This window comes from Lissotriton helveticus, chromosome 5_1 (assembly GCF_964261635.1).
Source record: "Lissotriton helveticus chromosome 5_1, aLisHel1.1, whole genome shotgun sequence".
NCBI classification, from domain to species: Eukaryota; Metazoa; Chordata; class Amphibia; order Caudata; family Salamandridae; genus Lissotriton; species Lissotriton helveticus.
This window is the reverse complement of record NC_136065.1, coordinates 1,571,002,720-1,571,029,464: the sequence shown is the minus strand read 5'-3', so window position 1 is coordinate 1,571,029,464 and position 26,745 is coordinate 1,571,002,720. Positions and strand designations below refer to the sequence as shown.

Genomic DNA, 26,745 nt, shown 5'->3' with positions numbered 1-26,745 from the left:
ATGTTTTGTTATGCTATGCTATGCTTTGTTGTGTTTGGTATGCTATGTTTTGCTATGCTATTATATGTTTTGTTTTGCTATGCTACGTTTTGATAAGCTATGCTATGTTTTGTTGTCTTTTGCTATGTTTATTTATGCTATGTGTTGCGTTTTGTTATTCTATGCTTTGTTTTGTTATGCTATGTTTTGTTATGCTATGTTTTGTTATGCTATGCTATGTTTTGGCTATCCCATGCTTTGTTTTGTTATGCTAGGTTTAGTTTTGCTATCCTATGCTTTGTTTTGTTATGCTATGTTTGTTTGTGTTTTGTTATGCTATGCTATGTTTTGTTGTGTTTTGCTATGCTATGCTTTTGTTATGCTATGCTTTATTATGCTATGCTTTGTTTTGCTATGCTATGTTTTGTTATGCTATGCTATGCTATGCTTTGTTATGCTATGTTTTGTTATGCTATGCTAAGCTTTGTTTTGCTATGCTATGCTATGCTGTGTTGTGTTATGCTATGCTTTGTTGTGTTTTGTTATGCTATGTTATGTTTTTCTGTGCTTTGCAATGCTATGTTTTGTTATGTATGCTATGTTTTGTTGTGTGTTATGCTATGAATTGTTATGCTATGTTTTGTTGCTATGCTTTGTTTGATGTTATGTTATGCTATTTTTTGTTATGTTATGTTATGCTATGCTATGTTCTGTTATACTATGCTATGTTTTGTTTTGCTATGCATTATGTTATGCTATGCCTTATTTTGTTATGCTATGTTTTGTTGTGCTGTTTTGTTATGCTATGTTTTGTTAAGCTATGCTTTGTTTTACGTTATGCTATGTTTTGTTATGTTATGTAATGCAATGCTATGTTTTGTTATACTATGCTATGTTTTGTTTTGCTATGCATTATGTTATGCTATGCTTTGTTTTGTTATGCTATGTTTTGTTGTGTTTTGCTGTTTTGTTATCCTATGTTTTGTTAAGCTATGCTTTGTTTTATGTTATGCTATGTTTTGTTATGTTATGTTATGCAATGCTATGTTTTGTTATACTATGCTATGTTTTGTTTTGCTTTGCATTATGTTATGCTATGCTATGTTTTGTTTTGCTATGCATTATGTTATGCTATGCTTTGTTTTGTTATGCTATGCTGTTTTGTTTTGTTATGCTATGTTTTGTTATGCAATGCAATGCTATGTTTTGTTATGCTATGCTGGTGGGTGAGGGTGAGTGAGGGTGAGTGAGTGAGGGTGAGTGAGGGTGAGTGAGGGTGTGTGAGGGTGAGTGAGGGTAAGTGAGGGTGTGTGAGGGTGAGTGAGGGTGTGTGAGGGTGTTTCAGGGTGAGTGAGGGTGAGTGAGGGTGTGTGAGGGTGAGGGGGTGTGAGGGTGAAGGGGTGAGGGGGTGTCATGGTGAGGTTGTGTGAGGGTGAAGGGGTGTGAGGATGAGGTTGTGTGAGGATGAGGTTGTGTGAGGATGAGGTTGTGTGAGGATGAGGTTGTGTGAGGGTGAGGGGGTGAGGGGGTGAAGGGGTGAGGGGGTGAAGGGGTGAGGGGGTGAAGGGGTGAAGGGGTGAGTGGGTGAGTGGGTGAGTGGGTGAGAGAGGATGTGAGAGGGTGTGCGGGGGTGTGAGAGGGTGTGAGAGGGTGTGCGGGGGTGTGAGAGGGTGTGCGGGGTGTGAGAGGGTGAGGGGTGCAAGGGTGTGGGGGTGTGAGGGTGTGGGGTTGTGAGGGTGAGGGTGTGGCATTGGTGTGGGGTTGTGAGGGTGAGGTGGTGTGAAGGTGTGGTGGTGTGAGGGTGAGGGTGTGTGAGGATGAGGGTGTGAGGGTGAGGGGGTGGGGGTGAGGGCGGGTGGGGGGTGAGTGATGGTTTGAGGGTTGTGAGGGTGAGGGCGAGAGGGTTGTGAGGGTGAGGGCGGGTGGGGGGTCAGGGTGAGTGTGGGTCAGAGGGTTGTGAGGGGTGAGGGTGTGTGACGGTGGGTGAAGGTGGGTGAGGGTGTGTGAGGGTGTGTGAGGGTGTTTCAGGGTGGGTGAGGGTGGGTGAGGGTGGGTGAGAGTGGGTGAGGATGGGTGAGGGCGAGGGGGGCGAGGAGGGTGAGGGTGGTGAGGGCGAGTGAGTGAGTGAGGGTGAGAGGTTTGTGAGGGTGAGAGGTTTGTGAGGGCGAGGGGGGTGAGGGTGAGGGGGGTGAGGGTGAGAGGCTTGAGAGGGCGAGGGGGGTGAGGGTGAGTGAGTGAGGGTTAGTGAGTGAGGGTGGGTGAGGGTGTGAGGGTGTGTGTGTCAGGATCTCACCTAGATTGTTTTCGCAGGAACGTCATGGATCTGAAATATTGTCCTCAACTTCGCCAATTCACCACTTGCTACCGACACTTTATCTCGGCCAGGCAACAATGGTAATTCGGGGAAGAAGGGAAACAAAACAAGGATCAAAGAAAACACAATGGGTTCTTCAACACCTCAGGAACCGTCTGGAAGAGGATATGCTGTGAATAGAAAAGTAGAAATTACAAGAGTGCAAATATAACTATGGCCTATTGTATTACTTACTACTTGTTGTATAACTACCTTGAGTTTCCCTTCATCAATTGTATAATGCGTGATTGCTTGTGCAAGGGTATAGTATCATTTCTGGTGCTAAAAATGAAACAGAATACATTAAGTACAATCACTTATGTTAGGGTAATGGGCTAAAGGTATGACTAAGCTTGTCTATTTATATGCCTATCCTGATGTAAATGTAAATAAATATAAATGTTAAAAATGTAAATGTTTTGTACTTGTATGTAGCTCTTTGAAAATAGTCCAAATGAGAATAACTAAATTAAATCTCCTTCATGCAGGTACAAATACTTAAGGCTTAAATTCTCTCTAAGAAACAAGAGAGGAGCGAAGTCCACAGCGCAGGAGCACTGAATTAGGTAAGTAACACAAAAAATAATAATATAAACATAAACAGCGCAGAAGCGCTGTTACCGTGTAAATCAGAAGGAAAGTCTGATTTAAATGCCCTCTTTTCCTTTGCAATGCAAGTTCGACAATCTTGAGATTCCAGGAAAGCAGGGAAGGACGCTGGAACCAGGGCTGGTCCCATTACTCAAAACAGAAATGTCAGCCGAAGTGAGGGTGTGTGAGGGTATGTGAGGGTGAGGGGGTGTGACGGTGAGGGGGTGTGAGGGGGTGAGGGTGAGGAGGTGTGTGAGGGTGAGGGGGTGAGGATGAGGGGGTGTGAGGGTGAGGGGGTGTGAGGGTGAGGGGGTGTGAGGGGGTGGGTTGTGAGGGTGAGGGTGTGAGGTGGGTGAGGGTGAGTGAGGGTGAGAGGGTTGTGAGGGTGAGGGTGTGAGGGTGAGTGAGAGTATGTGAGGGTGGGTGAGGGTGTGAGGGTGTGTGAGGATGTGTGAGGGTGAGGGTCCGAAGTAAATGATGGCAGGGAAGACATCATAAGACAGAGAGAAGTGGTGACTGCGTGGTGACTACGTTAGTCAGTTTCAGAATCAGGAGGGGCAGAGTCAGCACAGTCTGCGAGGAATCAACATGTCTAGAGGCAAAGCATAGCGGATGTAGCATTGCAGCTAGCAAGTCGAGTGTTTTCAAGCTGAGTGTCTCTAGAGAGATGGCAACACAGCAACAGCATTTGAGGAGCAAGGCTACTGTAGACAAGGACGGTAGGCTTTCACTTTCGTCCAGAAACAAGCTCTCACATTGCTGTGGGGGGGGGGGGGAGTGGGCGCGCATTCCTTTGAAGTCTGATGCGGGGGACGGGGGGAGCGGCAGCCTTTGAAGTCTGATTGGGGGGGAGCGGCAGCCTTTGAAGTCTGATGCGAGGCACAGACAAATGGTGGTGTTACGTGGCTGGCTTGTGCACGCGCCTGTCTCAAATGAACTGTGTTTAATCCGCAGTTTTGGTAGAGTTTTCGGACCGGTTACTAGAATATCGCCACTAAGCTTACACATTGCTCAGCAAGACCTAAAAAGAGGGGGGGTCCTCCTGGGCCATTAATCTGAACCCCTGGGGTCCAGACAACCAAGTCTCTGTGTCTGAATGTGACTTTGATGGTCTCCCTGCCACCATCCTTCACACCTCAAATGCCATCTGAACAGAGTTTGAACTGGACAGGATTTAAGGGGATCGATAGGCTTGTGCTTTGGAATATATAGTACCGACTGTGCACATACGTTTTGTAAAAAAAACAACCTCCTGTTATGTTCCCCGTTATAGGCAGCTACACAACCTTTTCCCTAAATTTGTCCTACCTTGCTCTGCATAACAGTTCTAGCACTGACCTTTTACCCAGTTATGTGCTAAATAAATGTCGATCAGTTTCCTTGAAACCAGCCTCATTTATTAAGCATGAGGATTCTTAGAAAAGTCCCTGCACATGACGCGCATAACAGGATTAACATACTTTGTATAAAAGTCATGCTCATCTTCATCCTAGGCCGAAAGTACTACTTTGCATAATTGCAGGTATTGATTTAGGCTCATTTACATATTCGTACTCACAACATATCGATTGTGTAGGGAACGCAGAGGCTATCTCTAAGGTATAAAAGAACCATACCAACACTAGATTGGCAGAGGAGAAGCTTACACGCTGACACTAGACGCTGAGGTCCTGGCCTGCAGAAGCTACAACACGCAACGGTCTGCCATCCCTAGTGGGGTGTCCAACTAGAGACCAAGACGGGAGTCCTTCGATCTCTCCCATCTGGTAATCGGATTGGCTCTTTCCTGGGGGATTCTTGGCTATACACCCACATACATGCTAGGTACACTTATGTAGGGTTTGCATCATAGGAGTGTGCCTAATTGCTGTCATGTATCTATATGCCTGCATATATTCAGTGTTTTAGCACCATGTTAGAATTCTACCTTTTATTTACCCTGTTGGTGCTTCTAATCTTAAACATCTGTTTCTGTCTAATGATTCTCGCAGCAAGAATGTTTTATACTAAAATGACGCTGGTTCAATAAATACTTATTGAAAACTTTCCCATCATTAATTCTATCTATCTCTCTGAGACTAAGTGAGCACGATTGACTGAGCGAAAAGTACTGCACTGTTTCCACGATCCCTGAAGGATCAAGGGGTGTCATGTTCGATAGCTGCCAGAAACTATTCACTCCTTGATAAGGTTAGGGGGCTTATGGTGGCACTGTGAGGTAGCTGGTCTAAAGGCTAACATATCCTTTGGGGGTGTCTGGACTCAGTCTGGACACCAATCCCGTAGTTTATGTTGTCTTAACACGCAGATCCTATGAATTTTTAGGAAGTACACAACACTCCCCTGAATGGTTAATGCAAATCCTGATGTGTCTCTGGGTGAAAGTGAAGGGAGAGTTGATGGGGAGAGGTTTGGGGCCAGGGGAGTCCACTGTGCTGTGAAGGTGAAGGAGGGACAGTGTTCTAAAGAAGAAACAGACCTTCTCACCTGGGTGTCTGCTACCTGAAAGAAATATTAATGTGACCTCTGTTCTAAAGTACTGAAATCAGGATGCCCATAAGGTGTCTGCATGAGAGTTTGACTCAATCTTAACCACTGGGAATTACTCAGGACAGCATTCCATGTATACAAACACACACACATGCATTAGTCTTAAAACCTCCTACATTGAATGTCATTCACTTAAAAATCCAAAGGTAAATAAGAAAAAATGGAATGATGTCCTGAGTAATTCCAGGTGGTTAAGATTATGATTATGTTATATACACATAGACACATAAAACATTATTTAATTCCGGCATAGAGACAGCTTTAGCTGTTCGTCAGCCTCATGTCATTAAAAAACTCCTCTATAAACGCTGAATATAAAATATATATACAATACACATGCAGATCTAGGGCTTTGGCTCAACCCTCTCGATGTACTGGTCAGTCTGACTGCCTTTCACTTTGTGCTTGTGATCCAGCGCTCTCACCAAAATTATTCATAAATGACTCTATCTACTACCACTAAACTTACACTACAACACTAGGCCCATATCAACAATAGAGCGACTGAATCATGAGGCGATAAGATCTAAATATGTTGTTTTAAACTATCCACAATAATCAAGACCAGCTTGTCATTTTGAAAGTTTATTTAAACACATCTAGAAAAATTCAGGTTTTGGAATTTTATTAAGTAAGCATTAGAAAATGTCATAAAGAGAGGTTTATTCAGAATTAATAAAAAGAGCATAAATCAAGAATTATTATTCATTAGCAGAAATAAGTATAATTAAGCATTTCCAAATCCTAACTATCTCTCTGTTTCTACCCTCATCACCTAGAAATAAAGCATATAATAAAGACCCCTTTCCTTACGATTGTAGTCCATCAGCATATCACGTCCCTCAGGAATCTCGAGCACAAGCCAAATGACTGTTGTCTGAGCCCATTCTCATACCCTAAAATAAGCTGAGCTAACTATTTTTCACATTCCATCAGACGAATTCTAGCTCTCCCTTGGCTGAGCCACCTCGTGCCACCGTAAATTGTGACATCTCCTTTCCACATGTCCGGGCAAATTCACTAGTTCATTGTTCATGCAGAAGTCTTGGCAGCATTTCCTCAGGCTGCTACAATTTGTAGCGAAAGGAGTTTAAGCAATGCAAATCTATCACGTCTCTTCCTTCCAACCTTGAGCCTGTCCGTTCTGAGCTCCCGTGGTACGTTAGCAAAATTTCTCCACAGAGTCATCTTTTAGCAGTTCTTTCCAAAACCTTTCAAAATAAAAGCTCAGAGGCTCTTTCCATCCTTTTCAGAAATATTTTCTCTTGTGCCATTTTCATCAATAGGCCTCTTTTCAGAAAGCGTCATTTTTCTGCGCCACCTCTCTTGCGTCACTTTTTTAAAAGTGTACTATTTTTCTGCAGCCATCTCTAAGCTTCATTTGTATAACTAATATATAAACAAACACAAAAGAGTAATTAATGAAAGAAATACAGTTTGTTCTGTTGCCACCCATCATTGCTAATGATTAACCCATTAGTCTAAATTACCTAGCTGTAATGCACAAATAAAGCAGCATTTTATATCTACCATTCTTCATTTAATCCAGCAGGGTTCTTTATGCACCTATAGAGAATAGAGTGACACCACATAGACAGGGAAGCAAAATAAGCACATGCCATTATTTAAAACAGCTGCTATTAGTTATGACATGACAATAGACAAGATTAATTTATTATTTTCCACATACATGAGAATGCAACATAATGCACATTTATGAGCACACATGTTAGTTTCCCACGTGTCTTTTGTGTATGCAACTTTAAACTAGGTTGAATTAATACACACACAGCACAGATCATTAATATAATTAATTAAATTATGGAAATATAACTTCACGAGCTGAAATGAAAAACATTTCTGAATCTCGCTCCATCAACTCCCCCATCTGAGAATTTTAAAATCACCAAACACCACCAAAAATGTTAGCAACATTTTTATCTAAGATGAACATGATTCAATTTCACCTGTGTTAGTAAATTCTAAAGACTTATCTTATCAGTTTATCTACAACTCTCATATTGAGTTTTAAGAAACCCCTTCAGTTCTACCTTTCTCTCTTATGCCTTTCTCATTTTGTAAATTCTCTGCTTTTTCTCAAGTGAAAATGACAACTAAAACTAACTAAAGTAAAATTATTAGGAGCATATATATCAGAGACATCTTACAACATCCCTTTAAGAATAAGCATCTTGAATTGTTTTTACAAAAACATAAAGTATTCTCATTAAGCTTGCAAGGAAAAATAAAACAAAAATTTTAAAAATGTTGTCCCCCTTTTCAAAAAATATATATATATTTTTTTTATATAACCTTAAACCTTCTAACAGTTTTTCTCCGACCTTGCGTCACAAGTTATTTTCCAGCTAACACAATTTCTTCGACCTTGTGTCACTTAACACATTTTCTTCAGCCTTATGCCAAAAACAGAAAACCTAAATTTTTTAACAGGTAAATACTTCAATCATTGTCACTATTGTCTTCAATCTCTTTCTGACTGCTACTATTTACCTTCACTACAAGTTTCACCTCTAATTTCTTTCCTGCCTCACTTTTCTTTTCAGAACCATTTTGACTTGATATCTCATCAATCTGTTCTTTTGATCTGTGTACCAATTTGAAATCAAGGCTTTCATTTTCTTCTGGCCAATCACCATCTTTTCTTGATAAATTCTTCTTTTGCTTGGTCACATTACATTCTGTTCTCCAAGCTCCTTTTCTCAATTTTCTTATTTGAGAATTTTCATCACTGTTATTAGTTTCACTGTCAGAAATTTTAATTCTGGACTCAGGTACTTCTTTACTCGGCAGCTTCACTCTGTTAGGAACATCATCTTTGTAGCTGGTACTTGGAAATGTATCTTCTTCTTCTTCTTCAATTACCTTCAACTTCCCAGTTTCACATTTCATGTTCCTGCTTTCAGAGTTCTTTTTCTGCTTTTCAATACTCTCCTGGTCTTGAATCACAATCTGATCAGATTCTTCTTGTGCTTCTTTTTCTGGCAGATCTTCATCAATTTCTGAGTCTTCAGTCACAACTTTCAAGTCTTCTTTATTAAAGGCTTGTTTTCTATTCATATTCTCCAGATGTCGACCAACTTGTCGATCTTCAAGATCTGGATTTCTTTCAGGTTCTTCTTCAGAATCTGTATCAGTAGTGGTGACACTATCTTCATCAGAATTTTCCAGTATAGGTACACCAAAAGTATGGCCAGTGTCAATCCACCTCTTCAGTCTTTTCCACTTCACTGCATTTGTTGTGACAAGACTAACTGGCCTCCCTTTCTGCCACCTTGGCACTAGACAATTTCTTTTTAGACGAACCTTTTTCCTGATCCTTTCACCTGGTAACAGATCATGTGCTTGCTCTTTTTCTCTTGTTTGCACTTCAGTTCCATCTTCATTAGACACAGAAGTCATTTCATCAGATAAATTCTTGCAGTACTCCAAATTGATTCTATCATTGATAGTCATCATTCTTTTCACTGGTATGAATGCCTGTCTCATGACCTTGTCCATCATATTATCACGTGGACTTAAATCTGTCTTTTTATCAGTAGTACTTTTCAGAAACATCAAAATAAGTGGAAAGACATCTATCCACTTTGTACCTGTAGCTAGGCTCATTTTTGCATCTCTGTTCTTTATAGTACCGTTCTCTTGCTCCTCAACACCTGAAATTTCTGGTCTATTTGTACAATGGAGCAGTCTGTTTTCAATATGTCTTCTGTCATCTGATAACTTTTCAACAGTAATTTCATCATTATGTCGCGTAAGAAATGTTTCAACCCATTTTGAAATCAAACAGATAATCACAAAAACGTAGCACAGATTGTTATACAGTGCCATCTCAATGAATTCCATTTGTAATCTGGTCAATAGATCACTCTCCTGTCTTTCTGTTCCCATTCCCACAACTATTTCCTTAATTGTGTTCACTTGTTGGCAAGACAGACACTTCTGATAAAGAAATTCTACAATTCTATAATACATTCTTGCCATGTCATCAATCATGTTATTTGGTAAAACTACTCTGCCTTCTTTGTGTGTCCAAATTTCATCCTCATCTCGCTGTCTACATTCTGCTCTCAACCATGTGTTTTTCTCCTCATGAGTTGCTTCATCTTGTAAATCTTTGACTCCCTGCCAAGTTTCAACTATAGATGTTAGTATTAGTGAACTCAAAGCATGTTCATCATTCTTTTTGTATGCTGTACCTTTCATGACAAGAATCCCTTCTACCAACTGAATGTTATCAATCAATTCTTTAATTAAATTTGCATTTCTGATAGGTGAACTTGTAGAAGTCAATGTTTTAATCTGTTGATCAATTTCATTTGTTACTTGAATGTCTTCACTTAAAAGACCATCATATTCATTCCAAGATACTGGAAGTACACTTATTCTTTGTGGTCTGTTTTCTTGTTCTTTATTTAATCCTGTATCTGAGTTGTCTGTCTGCTTATTTACATAATTTTGCAATGGCGATGAAGCCATCTCATTATACTCAATCATCACATGTTGTTGTATTTGTAGCTGTTCATTTAGCTCATTTATTTCAATCTCCTTTTCCTTTGACCATAATTTTGACTCATCAGGTTGTGTTAATTCTATCAGATCAATGTCAGACTTCTCACTAGCTAGAACTGGAGTCATCACTCTTTCTTGCTGATTTGTAATCATTACCAATTCAATTTTAAGTACAATAGAATTAAGTTTTTCAGAACAATTTTGAATTTCAGAATTTAATGGGACTGATAAAGCTGTGGGACTAGTTTCATCTTTTCCAAGCACAGGGACTATCATTGCTTCCATATAATTCATGGACTGTTTCAAATCATTTGATAAATTCACATGATCAGGAATATTAATTCCAGAAGTACTAGGCATTTCATCATGCTTTTCTATTGCATCATTTTTAGTAGAAGTCTGAGCTGGCACTCTATCAATCTGATCTGAGACTTTTGGCGTTATATTAATCTGTTCTGGGGTTTTGTTTGAAATTGGACTTTTTCTTTGGACTGTATTTACAACATCTTCTTCACTCTGATCAATAATTTCTACACTGACACTTTTATTATTTATTTTCGCTAATTTGGGAAATTTTAATTTACTCTCACATTTATCAACAACCTTTTTCATTTTCTTATACCAGGAAGTCATTTTCTCTTTCTTTAGATAATTGTTATCCAAGTTAAAAATAGTTAAAAATAATTTTAATAGATAAATGCACTCTCTTAATTTGCCTTACAGCGTTTGCTGATCAATTAATTAATTAATTTAACAATATCAGATGTAGAAAAACCTTATAACTTGGTCAATTTAATATTCCTCCTAATGTACCTACATTACTAATTTTAATAAACCTGGAAAAAAAAACATTAATTTGCAAAAACAGCAATATAAATTATTCAATTTGCAACAACAAAACACCTAAATGTGATTTGGTATGTTTAAAATGTCATTATTTGCACTTACAAACCTTTCTGCATCAACAGCTGTAAAAAAAATAAACTTAATCTGATTGCCTTTAATTTAAATAAAATGTTTGGCTGCAAAAACCTTTAGACTCCTTCTGTTAATTTCTTTAAACCAATAATTTAATTTGACTTGGAAATCACAAATCACCAAATGTGATACAATGTTGCTGATATTAGCCACTTTTATTCCTTCTTTGGTGTGCTCCATAACTGTATTTGCATTTCTATTGTCAGTTGCTAATGCTTTACTGTCAATATATATCCCCCTGCTCTTAATTTTAATAGGGTGTTGGTAATTGCTATACTGTGATCAACCACTCCAACAACCATGAACCACACCACTGGGATAATTTTATCGTTTTAAATCAGTGCTGGGCACTCACATCAAAGAAAGAACAAAACTAAAAACACTCAGAGTAAATCACACTTTAAATACAGCACTTGACATTAGCCAGTTGTTTCAAAACCCAAAACACACATCAGCTGTGATAATAATGAGGCTGAAGCAGAAAAGGAAACCTAAAGCTAGTATAATTGTAAAATATAAACAAACTACCAGAAACTCTTCAGTCAATCACAATGTTTCACAAAGCTCAGTTAGTCACAGTGCAGCCTTTGTTTTGACATGTATTACTGTTGTTGCAGTATTTCTCCCTTCATTTTCAACTATTTCCCTTATAAAATGCGCACAATGTTTGCCTCACACTTCCTTTTTAATTAACAGTGTGGCTGTAACGAGGACAGAAATTAAAAACGGGGACTCTCATAACAAAAATTTTACTGTAGCGTTTCACCCAATCACAGCGCGACTTTGCTGTGACATCACGAACGTTTCAGCCTATCAGAACGTAGCTTTAGTGATATTCAGCCAATCTCAGCGTGGCTGTAGCTATCAGTCTCTCTCTTTCTCTCGCGCTCAGTCCCTTCTTTGGAAATAAGCTCTCAATACTTGACATGAGAAACACATCTACTCATAATAATGAGTCATCAATTTTAACACAGCATGCAACGTTCGCCGGCAGATATACACTAATTAACATGTAACACGCAATGAATCAGCTGTGTTACTTTTTCTTCTTCCTTTGAAACAACAGCGCGGCGATGAAGGGAACCAATACAGAGTTATCGCGCTTCTGTTAATCACAGCGCTGTTGCCAAAGCCTCAGTCAATCACAGCTTTGCTTCGCTGTGACTCGCCGGATCTCCCAGCCAATTAGAGCGCTGGCTTGTCCTGATGCTATAGACGCCTTAACAAATCTCAGCGCGGCCTAGAGATAACGCGCATCAACCGTGACCACTTCAACAATCACTCTTCTCTAAACATATTAATTGTGTCAATTACGGCTGTAATAATTAACAAAACTGAACAGGGACACTTTTAATTTTGTAAATAATATAGCAGCGCTTCAGCCAATCAGAGCGCGTCTCTAAATACCTCCTCCAATCGCAGCACACATGACTTATACTGCCTTACAGTCTTTCCCTCTCCCCTCGCGTTTCAGACAATACACAATAGCGCGATAAAGAGAGAACTGAAACAGGGATTTATCTATACATTCAAGTGTTTTCTTATAAACTTGGGGACACTTGTTAAATTTTAATAGAATTTTCGGCAGGCAACCACTCCAAACACAGAAGCGCTGTCAGCGAATCACAGTGCAGTTCTACTGTGACACTACGGCTCTTTTAACCAATCAGAGAGCAGCCCTGTTATGACGCTGTGACACTCTGTCCAATGAGAGCGCGGCGGCTGTGACGTAGACAGCCGCTGCAGCTGGCAGCTCTCCCCTTACGCTCCAAGCAGCCACTCCTTCACAAAATTTGATTTCAACAGAGCGCGCTACACTTGTGACACGCTTCTCTTTAAAACAACAGCGTGGTTGTAACGAGGAAAATCAAAGCGGTGATTCTTTCCTATCTTTACTATATATCGGACATCAGTCCATGTAGATAACTGATCCACTAGGACGTGCTCCTTACTTATGCAATTGACTTGGGGACATTTACTAAATATAAAATTCTCGGCAGCCAGTGATGACGCGCATTAGCCAATTAGAGCACAACACAGAAACGCTGTCAACCAATTACAAAGCAGCTTTACACGACGCCTCAGCCAATCAGAACGTGGCTTTCGAGACGTTCAGCCAATCACAGTACAGCTATAACTTTAACATTTACACTGCTACTGCAGTTTCTCTTCCCTCGCGCTCTAAATAGTTTCTTTTTCATTAGAATACAGCGCACAACGTTTGTTATTCACTTTAGATGTGACAAGCTTTTTTATTAAATTAATAGCGCAATTTACGATAAAATCAAAACAGGGACATTAGTAAGTAACTCAGCAGCTCCAGCCAATCAGTGAGCTACTCTATTATGACTCTCGGCAGCTTTAACCAATCAGAGCGCGGCGGCTCTCACACACCCATAGCCGATGCGGCTCCAGCTCTCTCTTAGCGCTTCCACTCCTTAGACTGCCCCTCTCTTACAGGATTTGAAAAAAATGTATTCACCGGCCGTTATCAGTTGTAACAAACACTGTTAAAGTGAAGTAAGGAATCAAATCAGGCACACTTTTAAAATAGAAATAATTCATTTATCTGTGATATACGCATTATTTATTTGCGTGATTGCTTGCAAATGTTATGTTATGTTATGTTATATGGATATTTATTGCGCGCACAGTTACTCGTGAGTATCCCGGCGCGAAGCATAACCACAGAGAAGTCGAGAGCTGAACAGCAGAACATAACAACTTTAATAGGCTACATTAAAAAGATGAGTCTTAACCCCTTCGCTGCTAGGCCTTTTCCCCTCCTGTGCTGAGGCTTTTTTTGGCGTTTTGGAGTAGTGCGCGCTTAGGCCCTTGTAACTTTTTGACCACATAAGGTATCCACGCCAAATTTGCGTCCTTTTCTTCCAACATCATGTGGATTCTAAAGGCGCCCAGGGTTTGTGGATTCCCTTGGAGGGGTCCCATAAATTAACCAAAATATAGTGATTTTTTTGTTTTTTTCAGAAAAATGGGAAAAACGGGCTGCAAATGAAAGCCTCTGGGTTTTTCCCTGAAAATGGTATCACAAAAGGGTTTGTGGGGCTGAAATCTCCATTATCTCAGCTTTCAGGGAATGACAGACTTTTGTCAGAGAACCGAAATTTTTCACTCAGTTTTGGCATTTTTCTGGGACATAGCCTATTTTTGCTATTTTTAGAGCTTTCCACCTCCTTCCAGTTAATGGTAGAAATGAGTTTGAAAGCAATAATGGATCCTGGAAAGCTATACATTTTCGAGAAGTAGACAACATTTTGAATTCAGAAAGGGGTCATTTGTCTAAATCCATGAAGGTTTCGTTATAGAAACTAACAGTTAGATATTGGAATATTTGAAATTATGTTGAAAAAAACAGCCTTTTGTCTCAACGTTTTCACCTATAACTTTTTCTAATTTTGACAGCTCTTGGAAAGCAATATACCGTTACATTCGTTAGACCTTCCTGGTTGTGGGGATATATAGGACTTGTAGTTTCACCAAGAAGCCGACGATCCCAGATCCAAAAACTGAGCAGCAACTTGCAATGGTATTTTTTCATTTACTAGGTATAGTGCACTTTGTCTTGGAAAATGTATACATGGAATAATCTGTATGAAAGACACCTATGTATTTCTGAATTGGGTACAAATTATAGAGTTCAGAAACAGTATATAATTGCACATTTTCAAAGTTGGGAATACTCATACTAGCATGAGAATTATTGGTCAATTTTCATAAAGATTTTTTTTTTACACAATGTCTTTCATTCAAAGGGAGAAATGCATGAAAGCTCAATTGGTAATAACAGTTGATTTACAAATCTGCATTACCCCAAGTGTCCCGATAAAAACGGTACCTCACTTGTGTGGGTCGGCCTTGTGCCTGCGACAGGAAACGGCGCAAAATGCAACGTGGTCACACCTAAATTTAGCAGTTACAAATTGACCCTTTTTTGGCAAAGTGCCTACCTGTAGTTTTTGCACCCTAGCTCTGCCGGCACCTAGGGAAACCTAGCAAACCTATACATTTTTGAAAAGTAGACACCCAGGGGAATTCAGGATGGGGTGACTCGACTGCCTACCCCCAGGTTTTGTTACCCAGAATCCCTTGCAAAGCTAAGATTTTGACAAAATAAACACATTTTCCTCACATTTCTGTGGTGGAAAGTTCTGGAATCTGCGTGGATCAACACATTTCCACCCACCCAGCGTTCCCCCAGGTCTCCAGATAAAAACAGTACCTCACTTGTGTGGGTCGGCCTTGTGCCTACGACAGGAAATGGCACAAAATGCAACGTGGTCGCACCTCAATTTCCCAGTGAAATTTTATGTTCTTTGGACAAAGAGACTACCTTTTGTTTTTGAGCCGTAGCTCTGCCAGCACCTAGGGAAACCTAGGAAACCTATACATTTTTGAAAACTAGACACCCAGGGCAATTCAGGATAGGGTGACTCGTCTGCCTACCCCCAGGTTTTGTTACCCAGAATCCCTTGCAAACATATAAATTTGACCAAAAAAACACATTTTCCTCACATTTCTGTGGTGGAAAGTTCTGGAATCTGCGTGGATCAACAAATTTCCACCCACCCAGCGTGCCCCCAGGTCTCCCGAAAAAAATGGTACCTCACTTGCGTGGGTAGGCATAGTGGCTGCGACATGAAACAGCGCAAAACGCAGCATGGTCGCACCTCAATTTCCCAGTGAAATTTAGCACGATTCGGACAAAAAGACTACCTTTTGTTTTTGCGCCGTAGCTCTACCAGCACCTAGGGAAACCTAGCAAACCTATACATTTTTGAAAACTAGACACCCAGGGCAATTCAGGATGGGGTGACTCGTCTGCCTACCCCCAGGTTTTGTTACCCAGAATCCCTTGCAAACATAAACATTTGACCAAAAAAACACATTTTCCTCACATTTCTGTGGTGGAAAGTTCTGGAATCTGCATGGATCAACAAATTTCCACCCACCCAGCGTGCCCCCAGGTCTCCCGAAAAAAATGGTACCTCACTTGCGTGGGTTGGCATAGTGGCTGCGACATGAAACAGCGCAAAACGCAGCATGGTCGCACCTCAATTTCCCAGTGAAATTTAGCACGATTCGGACAAAAAGACTACCTTTTGTTTTTGCGCCGTAGCTCTGCCAGCACCTAGGGAAACCTAGCAAACCTATACATTTTTGAAAACTAGACACCCAGGGCAATTCAGGATGGGGTGACTCGTCTGCCTACCCCAGGTTTTGTTACCCAGAATCCCTTGCACACATAAAAATTTGACCAAAAAAACACATTTTTCTCACATTTCTGTGGTGGAAAGTTCTGGAATCTGCGTGGATCAACAAATTTCCACCCACCCAGCGTGCCCCCAGGTCTCCCAAAAAAAATGGTACCTCACTTGCGTGGGTAGGCATAGTGGCTGCGACATGAAACAGCGCAAAACGCAGCATGGTCGCACCTCAATTTCCCAGTGAAATTTAGCACGATTCGGACAAAAAGACTACCTTTTGTTTTTGCGCCGTAGCTCTGCCAGCACCTAGGGAAACCTAGCAAACCTATACATTTTTGAAAACTAGACACCCAGGGCAATTCAGGATGGGGTGACTCGTCTGCCTACCCCCAGGTGTTGTTACCCAGAATCCCTTGCAAACATAAAAATTTGACCAAAAAAACAAATTTTCCTCACATTTCTGTGGTGGAAAGTTCTGGAATCTGCGTGGATCAACAAATTTGCACCCACCCAGCGTGCCCCCAGGTCTCGCGAAAACAATGGTACCTCACTTGCGTGGGTAGGCATAGTGGCTGCGACATGAAACAGCGCAAAAAGCAGCATGGTCGCACCTCAATTTCCCAGTGAAATTTAGCACGATTCGGACAAAAAGACTACCTTTTGTTTTTGCGCCGTAGCTCTGCCAGCACCTAGGGAAACCTAGCAAACCTATACATTTTTGAAAACTAGACACCCAGGGCAATTCAGTATGGGGCGACTCGTCTGCCTACCCCCAGGTTTTGTTACCCAGAATCCCTTGCAAACGTAACAATTTGACCAAAAAAACACATTTTCCTCACATTTCTGTGGTGGAAAGTTCTGGAATCTGCGTGGATCAACAAATTTCCACCCACCCAGCGTGCCCCCAGGTCTCCCAAAAAAAATGGTACCTTACTTGCGTGGGTAGGCATAGTGGCTGCGACATGAAACAGCGCAAAACGCAGCATGGTTGCACCTCAATTTCCCAGTGAAATTTAGCACGATTCGGACAAAAAGACTACCTTTTGTTTTTGCGCCGTAGCTCTGCCAGCACCTAGGGAAACCTAGCAAACTTATACATTTTTGAAAACTAGACACCCAGGGCAATTCAGGATGGGGTGACTCGTCTGCCTACCCCAGGTTTTGTTACCCAGAATCCCTTGCAAACATAACAATTTGACCAAAAAAACACATTTTCCTCACATTTCTGTGGTGGAAAGTTCTGGAATCTGCGTGGATCAACAAATTTCCACCCACCCAGCGTGCCCCCAGGTCTCTCGAAAAAAATGGTACCTCACTTGCGTGGGTAGGCATAGTGGCTCCGACATGAAACAGCGCAAAACGCAGCATGGTCGCACCTCAATTTCCCAGTGAAATTTAGCACGATTCGGACAAAAAGACTACCTTTTGTTTTTGCGCCGTAGCTCTGCCAGCACCTAGGGAAACCTAGCAAACCTATACATTTTTGAAAACTAGACACCCAGGGCAATTCAGGATGGGGTGACTCGTCTGCCTACCCCCAGGTTTTGTTACCCAGAATCCCTTGCAAACATAAGAATTTGACCAAAAAAACACATTTTCCTCACATTTCTGTGGTGGAAACTTCTGGAATCTGCGTGGATCAACAAATTTCCCCCTACCCAGCATGCCCCCAGGTCTCCCAAAAAAAATGGTACCTCACTTGCGTGGGTAGGCATAGTGGCTGCGACATGAAACAGCGCAAAACGCAGCATGGTCGCACCTCAATTTCCCAGTGAAATTTAGCACGATTCGGACAAAAAGACTACCTTTTGTTTTTGCGCCGTAGCTCTGCCAGCACCTAGGGAAACCTAGCAAACCTATACATTTTTGAAAACTAGACACCCAGGGCAATTCAGGATGGGGTAACTCGTCTGCCTACCCCCAGGTTTTGTTACCCAGAATCCCTTGCAAACATAAAAATTTGACCAAAAAAACACATTTTCCTCACATTTCTGTGGTGGAAAGTTCTGGAATCTGCGTGGATCAACAAATTTCCACCCACCCAGCGTGCCCCCAGGTCTCCCGAAAAAAATGGTACCTAACTTGCGTGGGTAGACATAGTGGCTACAACAGGAAACGGTTCAAATGGTACGGTGGTGAATTTACATTACCTCATTGCAAAACTACCTTGATTTTGGGAGGGGGGCACCTGAGTTTTTGGCCCGGGGCTGGGTGGTATTCTTTGGAAAGTAGCAAACCCAAACAGTTCTGAAAACTAGACACCCGGGAGAGTCCAGGGAGGTATGGCATGTGTGGGTCCCCCAATGTTTTCCTACCCAGAACTCTTTGCAAACCTTAAAAATAGGTAAAAATAGCACTTTTCCAAACATTTTGGCGTGGGATCGCCGTGCCGGCAAAAATGTCCTACCACCCTGCGTTCCCCTTGTTCTCCCGAGTAAAAGGATACCTCACTTGTGTGGGTGCCCCAAAGCAGTAAGAAAGAGTTCTCCCAAATACTTAAAGGTCCAGAGGGGGGAGAGATAAACCAAGCACAATTAAACAGAACCTCAATAAGGACCTATATTTCTTTTTAACATTGAGTCAATCTTATCATTTTCTAAAACGATGCCAAAAGAGAGAACATGTGAATGATTATTTGAACAAGTTTATTAGTATTTTTTCATTTTTGTGATAATTCCATCAATACTGGTTTTTGCTGCGTGATAATTCCACCAGTCAGCAAACCTTAACTTAAAAAGCCAGGATTACACACCCGCTATATTATAACAATCTTTTATATAAAAGATGTAGAAGACCAAATTCCATTATAGCGCTTTACGCCTCTCTGTTTTGTTTTATCTGTTCTAGCACATAACCAAATACGCACGGAAAAAGTGTCTAAAAAGTGTCTAAACTTCTACTACAACATGTAAACAGGTAATTTGTTTATATTTGGGGACTTGATTCCATATATCTGTAATGAAGTAAAACAACTAGGATATCTCATGGGCGATTTCTTGTTCACACAGAATATTTGCTATTTTTACGTAAGCCTCATGCCCTTTCGATCAACAGATCACATAATCCTTAGACCAGTAACCATCGCTAGATGTATAATAGCAGTAGCCAATGGCACTTTCCTAATACCACTCTGTGCCAACAGAGAAACATGTTAGTTTCTAATCCTATTCCTATCTTTAAAGTGAAGTTGGAACTCGAATTGGTGTTCGCCCCAATACATAGCAATACTATTCTATGTTATGTGTTTAAATACACAAATAATGGCCCATGGAAAAAATTAGTAACTCATTTATAAAAAATACATATAATCATGTCTCCTATATTGCTAACCTAATTCTACATAATTGCTACACAACATACGGTCAGTAACCTAACATGCTATCTCTGTTGCTCTCACAGAGAATTGCGCCACTCACTCACTTGGAAGTGGCTGACCCCGCGCCAACATAGCCTCCAGGATTTAAAAACTGCGGTTCACCGCCTTAGAGGTAATAACAACAGGAGCCTACTTGACAATTTCTAACCGTACCCTATGCCCACATAATCATGAAAGCTCTTTTTAATTTTCCAGTTCTAACGTATCCATCAAAGACTGACCAGGATCTGCATTTTGTACCTATAAAGATCAAATTAATCGGTAAATTATGTTGCCCATTTTTGTCATTATTAAATTCTAGAACCTTCTCATAAATCCTACAAGCACTGCATGCTCTATAACTCACCCTCTCTTTTGGTGCATATTATATAAAGGGAATATTCAGGATCTGATCTCTATTCCTGTTCACTGTTAAAAATTCATTTTTATGTTTTACCAAATCTAAACTATCCATTAGGAGTAATCGCTAGCAAGGAGCAATAACTAGCTATGAGTAAATATTTGTTATTATTTAATGTAAAAAATTTTGGTTCATGATGCCACAGATTGAGTATGTCATGTAAAAGAAACAGAGTATGTAAAAGTAATAATAATGTTTTTTGCTGTACTTTTTTTACTTTTCAGAAATTAGTTTGATGCCCTCAAACCCTTTTAATATATTGTGTTGTTAAATTGTTTGCTCTACACTGTCCTTGGCCCTGAGGAAGGTTTCTTACCGAAACGTACGTCGGCCTAACACCAACTGTCTTGGATACAAGCTAGTTCATGCCACCATAACTAGATGACCCATACCATCTTGGATTCCCTGTGTATTCCACTTAGTACACCTCACAACTGCCAAATGTATTTGTCTTTTTTGTTTAGTATAAATTTATTTTTTGTGTATATGAAGAAATATATGTCATTTTAGGTCTAGATTATAGTATGATTGCCATGTCAGGATGTATGTATGAAAGACTAGATTAGTTGTTATTAGAGGGCACTCTTAATGTCTCTTAAGAAAGCTCATATGTAAATTGAGTAATTCTAATGTTTGTTATGATAATGATTAATTCAGTTGCAAAAATGTGTTAAAATAACTCTTTTCTATAAAAATGAAAAAATACTAATAAACTTGTTCAAATAATCATTCACATGTTCTCTCTTTTGGCATCGTTTTAGAAAATGATAAGATTGACTCAATGTTAAAAAGAAATATAGGTCCTTATTGAGGTTCTGTTTAATTGTGCTTGGTGCCCCAAAGCAGAACACGCCAAAAATGTATTTTGGAAAAAGTAGTTTTTAGTCATATTTAAGTTTTACAAATTAAGCACCCCAGCCTGAGTCACATGCCTTTGGCCCACCCACACAAGTGAGGTATCATTTTACTCGGGAGAACAAGGGAAACGCTGGGTGGTAGGACATTTGTTCCGGCAGCGAGATCCCACCCAAAAAAGTATGGAAAAGTGCGTTTTTGGACCAAAATTTCAGGTTTGCAGGGGTTTCTGGGTAGGAAAACATTGGGGGACCCACGCATGCCATACCTCCCTGGACTCCCCCGGGTGTCTAGTTCTCAGAACTGTTTGGGTTTGATAGTTTCAAAAGATGGCCACTGAGCCCCGGGCCAAAAGCTAAGGTGACCCCCTCAAAAAATAAGATTATTTGGCTAAAGGTAATGTTTTGGTCTCCACAGTATGAATTGGTCCTTTTCCTAAAGCAGCCGCTATGCCTACCCACGCAAGTGAGGTACCATTTTTATCGGGAGACCTTGGGGAACGCTGGGTGGGAGGTAATTTGTGTGAGCCCAGTGATGCCACGCTTTCCCACACTAAAACGTGTGAAAAAACGGATTTTTTCCAAGCAAAAAATGAGGTTTGCAAGGGATTCTGGGTAAAGGAACGTTGGAGGATCCACGCAAGCCATACCTCCTTGGAAGCCCCCGGGTGTCTACTTTTCAGAAATGTGTGGGATTGGTAAGTTTCCCTAGATGGCTGTCTCGCACGGGGCCAAAAACCCAGGTAACCCCTCTTGCAAAAGCTGGTGGACTTAACATTTTCACCATTGTTAAATTCACCAGCTTTTGCAAGAGGGGTTACCTGGGTTTTTGGCCCCGTGCGAGACAGCCATCTATGGAAACCTACCAAACCCACACATTTCTGAAAAGTAGACACCCGGGGGCTTCCAAGGAGGCATGGCTTGCGTGGATCCTCCAACGTTCCTTTACCCAGAATCCCTTGCAAACCTCAATTTTAGCAGAAAAAAATCAATTTTTTCACACGTTGTAGTCTGGGAAAGCGTGGCATCACTGGTCTCACACAAATTACCTCCCACCCAGCGTTCCCCCAGGTCTCCCAATAAAAACGGTACCTCACTTGCGTGGGTAGCCATAGTGGCTGCAACAGGAAAAGGTCCAAATCTAACGGTGGTGAATATAAAATACCCTGAAGCAATATAACTTTGATTTGGGGGGGGGGGCACCTGAGTTTTTGGCCCGGGGCTGGGTGGTATTCTTTGGAAAGTAGCAAACCCAAACAGTTCTGAAAACTAGACACCCGGGAAAGTCCAGGGAGGTATGGCATGTGTGGGTCCCCCAATGTTTTCCTACCCAGAACTCTTTGCAAACCTTAAAAATAGGTAAAAATAGCACTTTTCCAAACATTTTGGCGTGGGATCGCCGTGCCGGCAAAAATGTCCTACCACCCTGCGTTCCCCTTGTTCTCCCGAGTAAAAGGATACCACACCTTAACAGAGTTACTCAAAAGTCAAACATTCAAGCACGGCTATCTATTCCTCAAAGACACACACATACAGGTTGGATTTGGCACGAGGGCGAGTGATGGTTCAGTACATAAAATTTTATTAACAAGATATTTCAAAAAAATGAAATGCTCTGTCAATAAATAAATGCATAAAAACTGAACCAGTGACTCGCAACTCGTGAGCTGTAAAGCCACGACAAGGCACCAACCGTTTTACAGGCCATTCACGCACCTTTCATACCTGATACAAACCAGACCATTGACACCATCCGAATGGAAAAGCAACACATAACAACAATCACAATAAGGGGCAAGGTACACCCTACTGCAGAAAGAGAAAAAAAACAATTATTACTGCACACCCATCTAATCCGCAAGCACACACACATACTGGTTGGATTTGGCACGAGGGTGAGTGATGATTCAGTACATACAATTGGATACGCAAGTAATTTCATCAAAAATGAAATACACTGCGTATAATTGAACGTATGATAAACTGAACCACTGACTCACAGCTCGTGAGCTGTAAAGCCACGTCAAGGCACCAACCTCTTTACAGGCCATTCATACACCTTTTGTACGCGTGACACATACAAAACATTCACACCGCCAGCCGCGGACCCATCACATTTCAACACTCACACCAACAAACAGCGCCATTCAAGGGCCCATCACTTTCACACGCCCACATTTCTGACACTGCAACTACACAAAATGATGGACTGTGTGGAGTGTCACTCAACTAGCAGTGTGTGTATTGACCAACAGAAAGTAACTACTCACACACCACCTGCCGAGCGCCAGTCCACCCACACCACCATCCAAGCACCAGACCATGCACACTGCCAGCCAAACACCACTCAGCGCACACCGACAGCCAACTACCACTCCACACACACCACCAGCCAAGCATCACTCCACGCACACCACCAGCCAGGCGCCACTCCACAAACACAACACCAGCCAAGCACCACTCCACACACACCGCCAGCCAAGCATCACTCCACGCACACCACCAGCCAAGCGCCACTCCACAAACACAACACCATCCAAGCACCACTCCACACACGCCGCCAGCCAAGCACCACTCCACACACACCGCCAGCCAAGCACCACTCCACTCACACCGCCAGCCAAGCACCTAACCATGCACTCCGCCAGCCAAGCAAAAATCCACGCACCCCCCCAGCACAACTCCAATCCATGCACTATGCCAGCCAAGCACCAGACCACGCACACCACCAGCCAAGCGCCATCCACTCACACCACCAGCCAAGCACCTAACCATGCACTCCGCCAGCCAAGCAAAAATCCACTCACCCCCCCAGCACAACTCCAATCCATGCACTATGCCAGCCAAGCACCAGACCACGCACACCACCAGCCAAGCGCCAGTCCACGCACACCAACAATCCAAGCACAATCCTGCACACACCACCATCGAAATTAGAATTTTTTAAAGAAATACCACAAATCAAATGTAGAAACCTACAAATCTGCTAACACAAATTCAAAAACTAAATGCTTTGCACTAATGCAAACCTAAAAGCAAACTAAAAAATATTACAGAAAACAGACCAGACAGTACACTTACAAGCTTAATGAAACTCCCAAAACTTCTTTTGTGTGTGGTACGATTTAAAACAAGCTGGCACACACAATCCAGGATTTGAAGGACAGTCAGGACAGTGCATACGAGACTCCCTCCGCACTTCTCTTCGCCAACAGACTCTACATCTTTTAGTGGGATTGTCTTTTGCAGTTGTGGGAGGAATGTATTCTGGAAAGTGGCGATCTTTCAGTCTAGCCACTTCCTCCACCACTCCAAATCTTGGCACACTTGCCTGTTCCACTAGTACAAGGCTGCCTATTATAGTCTCCTGAAACTTAACAAAAGGCATCTTTGACTCAGGACAAGATTTCTGGAAAACAACAAAAGCATTAAAGGATGCCAAGTGGAAAAGATGGATAGCCAACTTCTTGTACCAAACGTAAGCCTTTCGAAGAGCAGCATAAGGTTCCAACCTCTGATCTACTCTGTCAACACCACCCATGTGCCTATTATAGTCTAAAATGCACACAGGTTTACGCACTTCAGCAGTCTCACCCCGAACTGGCAGAGCTTCAGTGCTTTCGTCATGGATAGTAGTCAGCATGTAAACATCTCTCCTGTCTGAAAACTTCACAGCTAGAAGCTTCCCACATCGCAATGCAGTAGACTGTCCCCGCACAAGCCTTTTGCAAACAAGTTCTATTGGGAAACCTTTCCGGTTACTGCGCATCGTGCCACATGCAACAGTGCCCACTTTGGCCAACTCCTTGAACAAACACACACTAGTGTAGAAGTTATCTACATATAAATGGTGGCCTTTGTTAAATAATCGTCTACCTAGTTTCCACACAATTTTCTCAGTCACTCCAAAAGTGGACGGACAAGCAGAAGTGTTAATGCTGGAATCCTCACCGGTGTACACCCTGAAATTATAAACATATCCAGTCTCACTGTCACACAGCATATACAGTTTGATGCCATAGCGTGCCCTCTTACTAGGAATGTATTGCCTAAAAACCAAGCGGCCCTTGAACAATACCAAAGACTCGTCCACAGCTATTTCTCTTCCAGGTGCAAAGATCTCAGGAAAACGATCAACAAAGTGATCAAGGACAGGCCGAATCTTAAAAAGACGGTCACAATCAGGGTGATCGCGTGGCAACGCTAAATCATTATCAACAAAATGCATCATGCGAAGAAGAAGCATATATCGATCACGAGTCATAACTGCTGGAAATATAGATGTTGCCATCAAGGGACTAGTGGACCAATAAGAAGACATTGATGGCTTCCTTAGCAAGCCCATCAAAAAAGTTAATCCCAAAAACTTCTTCATCTCTTCAACATATGTGGGAGACCAATGGGTAGCTCTAGAATGGGGCTTAAGGCTGGCACTGTGGTCCCTCAAATACTGCTCTGCATACAAATTAGTTTGCTCCACAATCTCCTGCAAAAACTCATCGTCAAAAAACAACTGAAAAAATTGAATTGGCAAAAAATTGTCAGTATTCACTCTACACCCTGGAACACCAGTGAAGTCTGGCAATTCCGGCTGCACCATGCCAGGGGCAACCCAGACGTCATCACTAACATGAGGAGAAGAAGCCACCCTAGCCTGCAGGCCAGATGCCTCTTGCTGCACTACATCAACAGGAACACTAGCATCCCCAGATGCCTCTTGCATCACTACACCAACAGGAATACTAGCATCCCCAGATACATTTTGCATCTCTTCACCAACAGGAGAACTCACATCCCCAGCTGCCTCTTGCATCTCAACATCAACAGAAGAACTTGCATCCCCAGATGCCACTTGCTGCTCAACAACAACAGAAAGAATAGCAGCACCAGATGCCTCATGCTGCTCTACAACAGGAAGACTAGCAGCACCAGATAACCTTTGGCGCACCACAGCAATGTGAAACCTTTTGGGCGCAGCCTTTACCACACTTGCCTGTTCCCGACGAGAAAAAAAGGGAAACCTTGAGGACCTAGGCTGCCGCTCACATGGCTCTTGCCTCTCTACCGGCACATCAATGTCCCTCTCTACCACAGGCACTTCATCAGCACTAGAAGAAGAATCATCATCCGATGATACCATGCGAAGAGAAAACTCACTGCCTGAATCTTCTGCACCTACCTCATGCTCCGAATCGGAGTCAGTGTCTGGACCATGGTCAGAGGAAGACTCAAAAAGCAAACTAACAACCTGCTTAGCAGTAATCCTGCGAGCAGCCATTATCCTTACAAATCAAGACGACTACACACACAAGTGAACAACAACCTACACTGTGCAAAGTAAGAAGTGAACAAGGTAGAGTCTTCACACAAAAATCAATACACTCAAAAACAATTCAAATCTAACCAAATATAAGAAGACTCACCAGCACCTACTCTGCTGAAACACAGGAAAAAGAAAGGAAATTCCACTGGAAAGAAAAAAAGTATAGATTAGACAAAGTACACATCAAGCAGCAATACAAAAAAAAGTTAACAATCAAGAAACACAAAGCCACACAAACAGCAATAACTTCACTTTTCATAAAAACACATTTATCTAGGAAAAATAGTACAAAAAACATTTACTTACCAAGCACATGCAACTACACAAGCTGCAAAACCAGCATTAACCGAACCACAACCTACACCAATACAAACAGCAAAAGCCTGGATCAAAAACAAAGAAGAAAAAAAATAATTTAATACATTTCACAAACAACATAACAAATGAATAAACAATACACCAATTTACCCCCAAAATCACATCCACACAGATGGGCCATCAAAAAGGGCAAAACGGACAAAAGTACGGGTTGATTTGCCCACCGGGGGGGAGGCCAGAAAATCTAAATTAAAATCCGACCCACCTG

The 26,745-nt window shown here is 41.6% G+C and overlaps 1 protein-coding gene across 1 annotated transcript in view; it reads left to right on the top strand.

The window, feature by feature from the left end:
• The window catches only part of LOC144755591 (hatching enzyme 1.2-like), a 196,357-nt gene that overhangs the window by 92,261 nt on the left and 77,351 nt on the right, over positions 1–26,745 (top strand). Inside the window, exon 9 of the mRNA XM_078644700.1 lies at positions 2,821–2,898. Within this exon, the coding sequence (XP_078500826.1) occupies positions 2,821–2,834 (14 nt within the window). The 3' untranslated portion in view covers positions 2,835–2,898. The remainder of the gene's footprint in view (positions 1–2,820; positions 2,899–26,745) is intronic.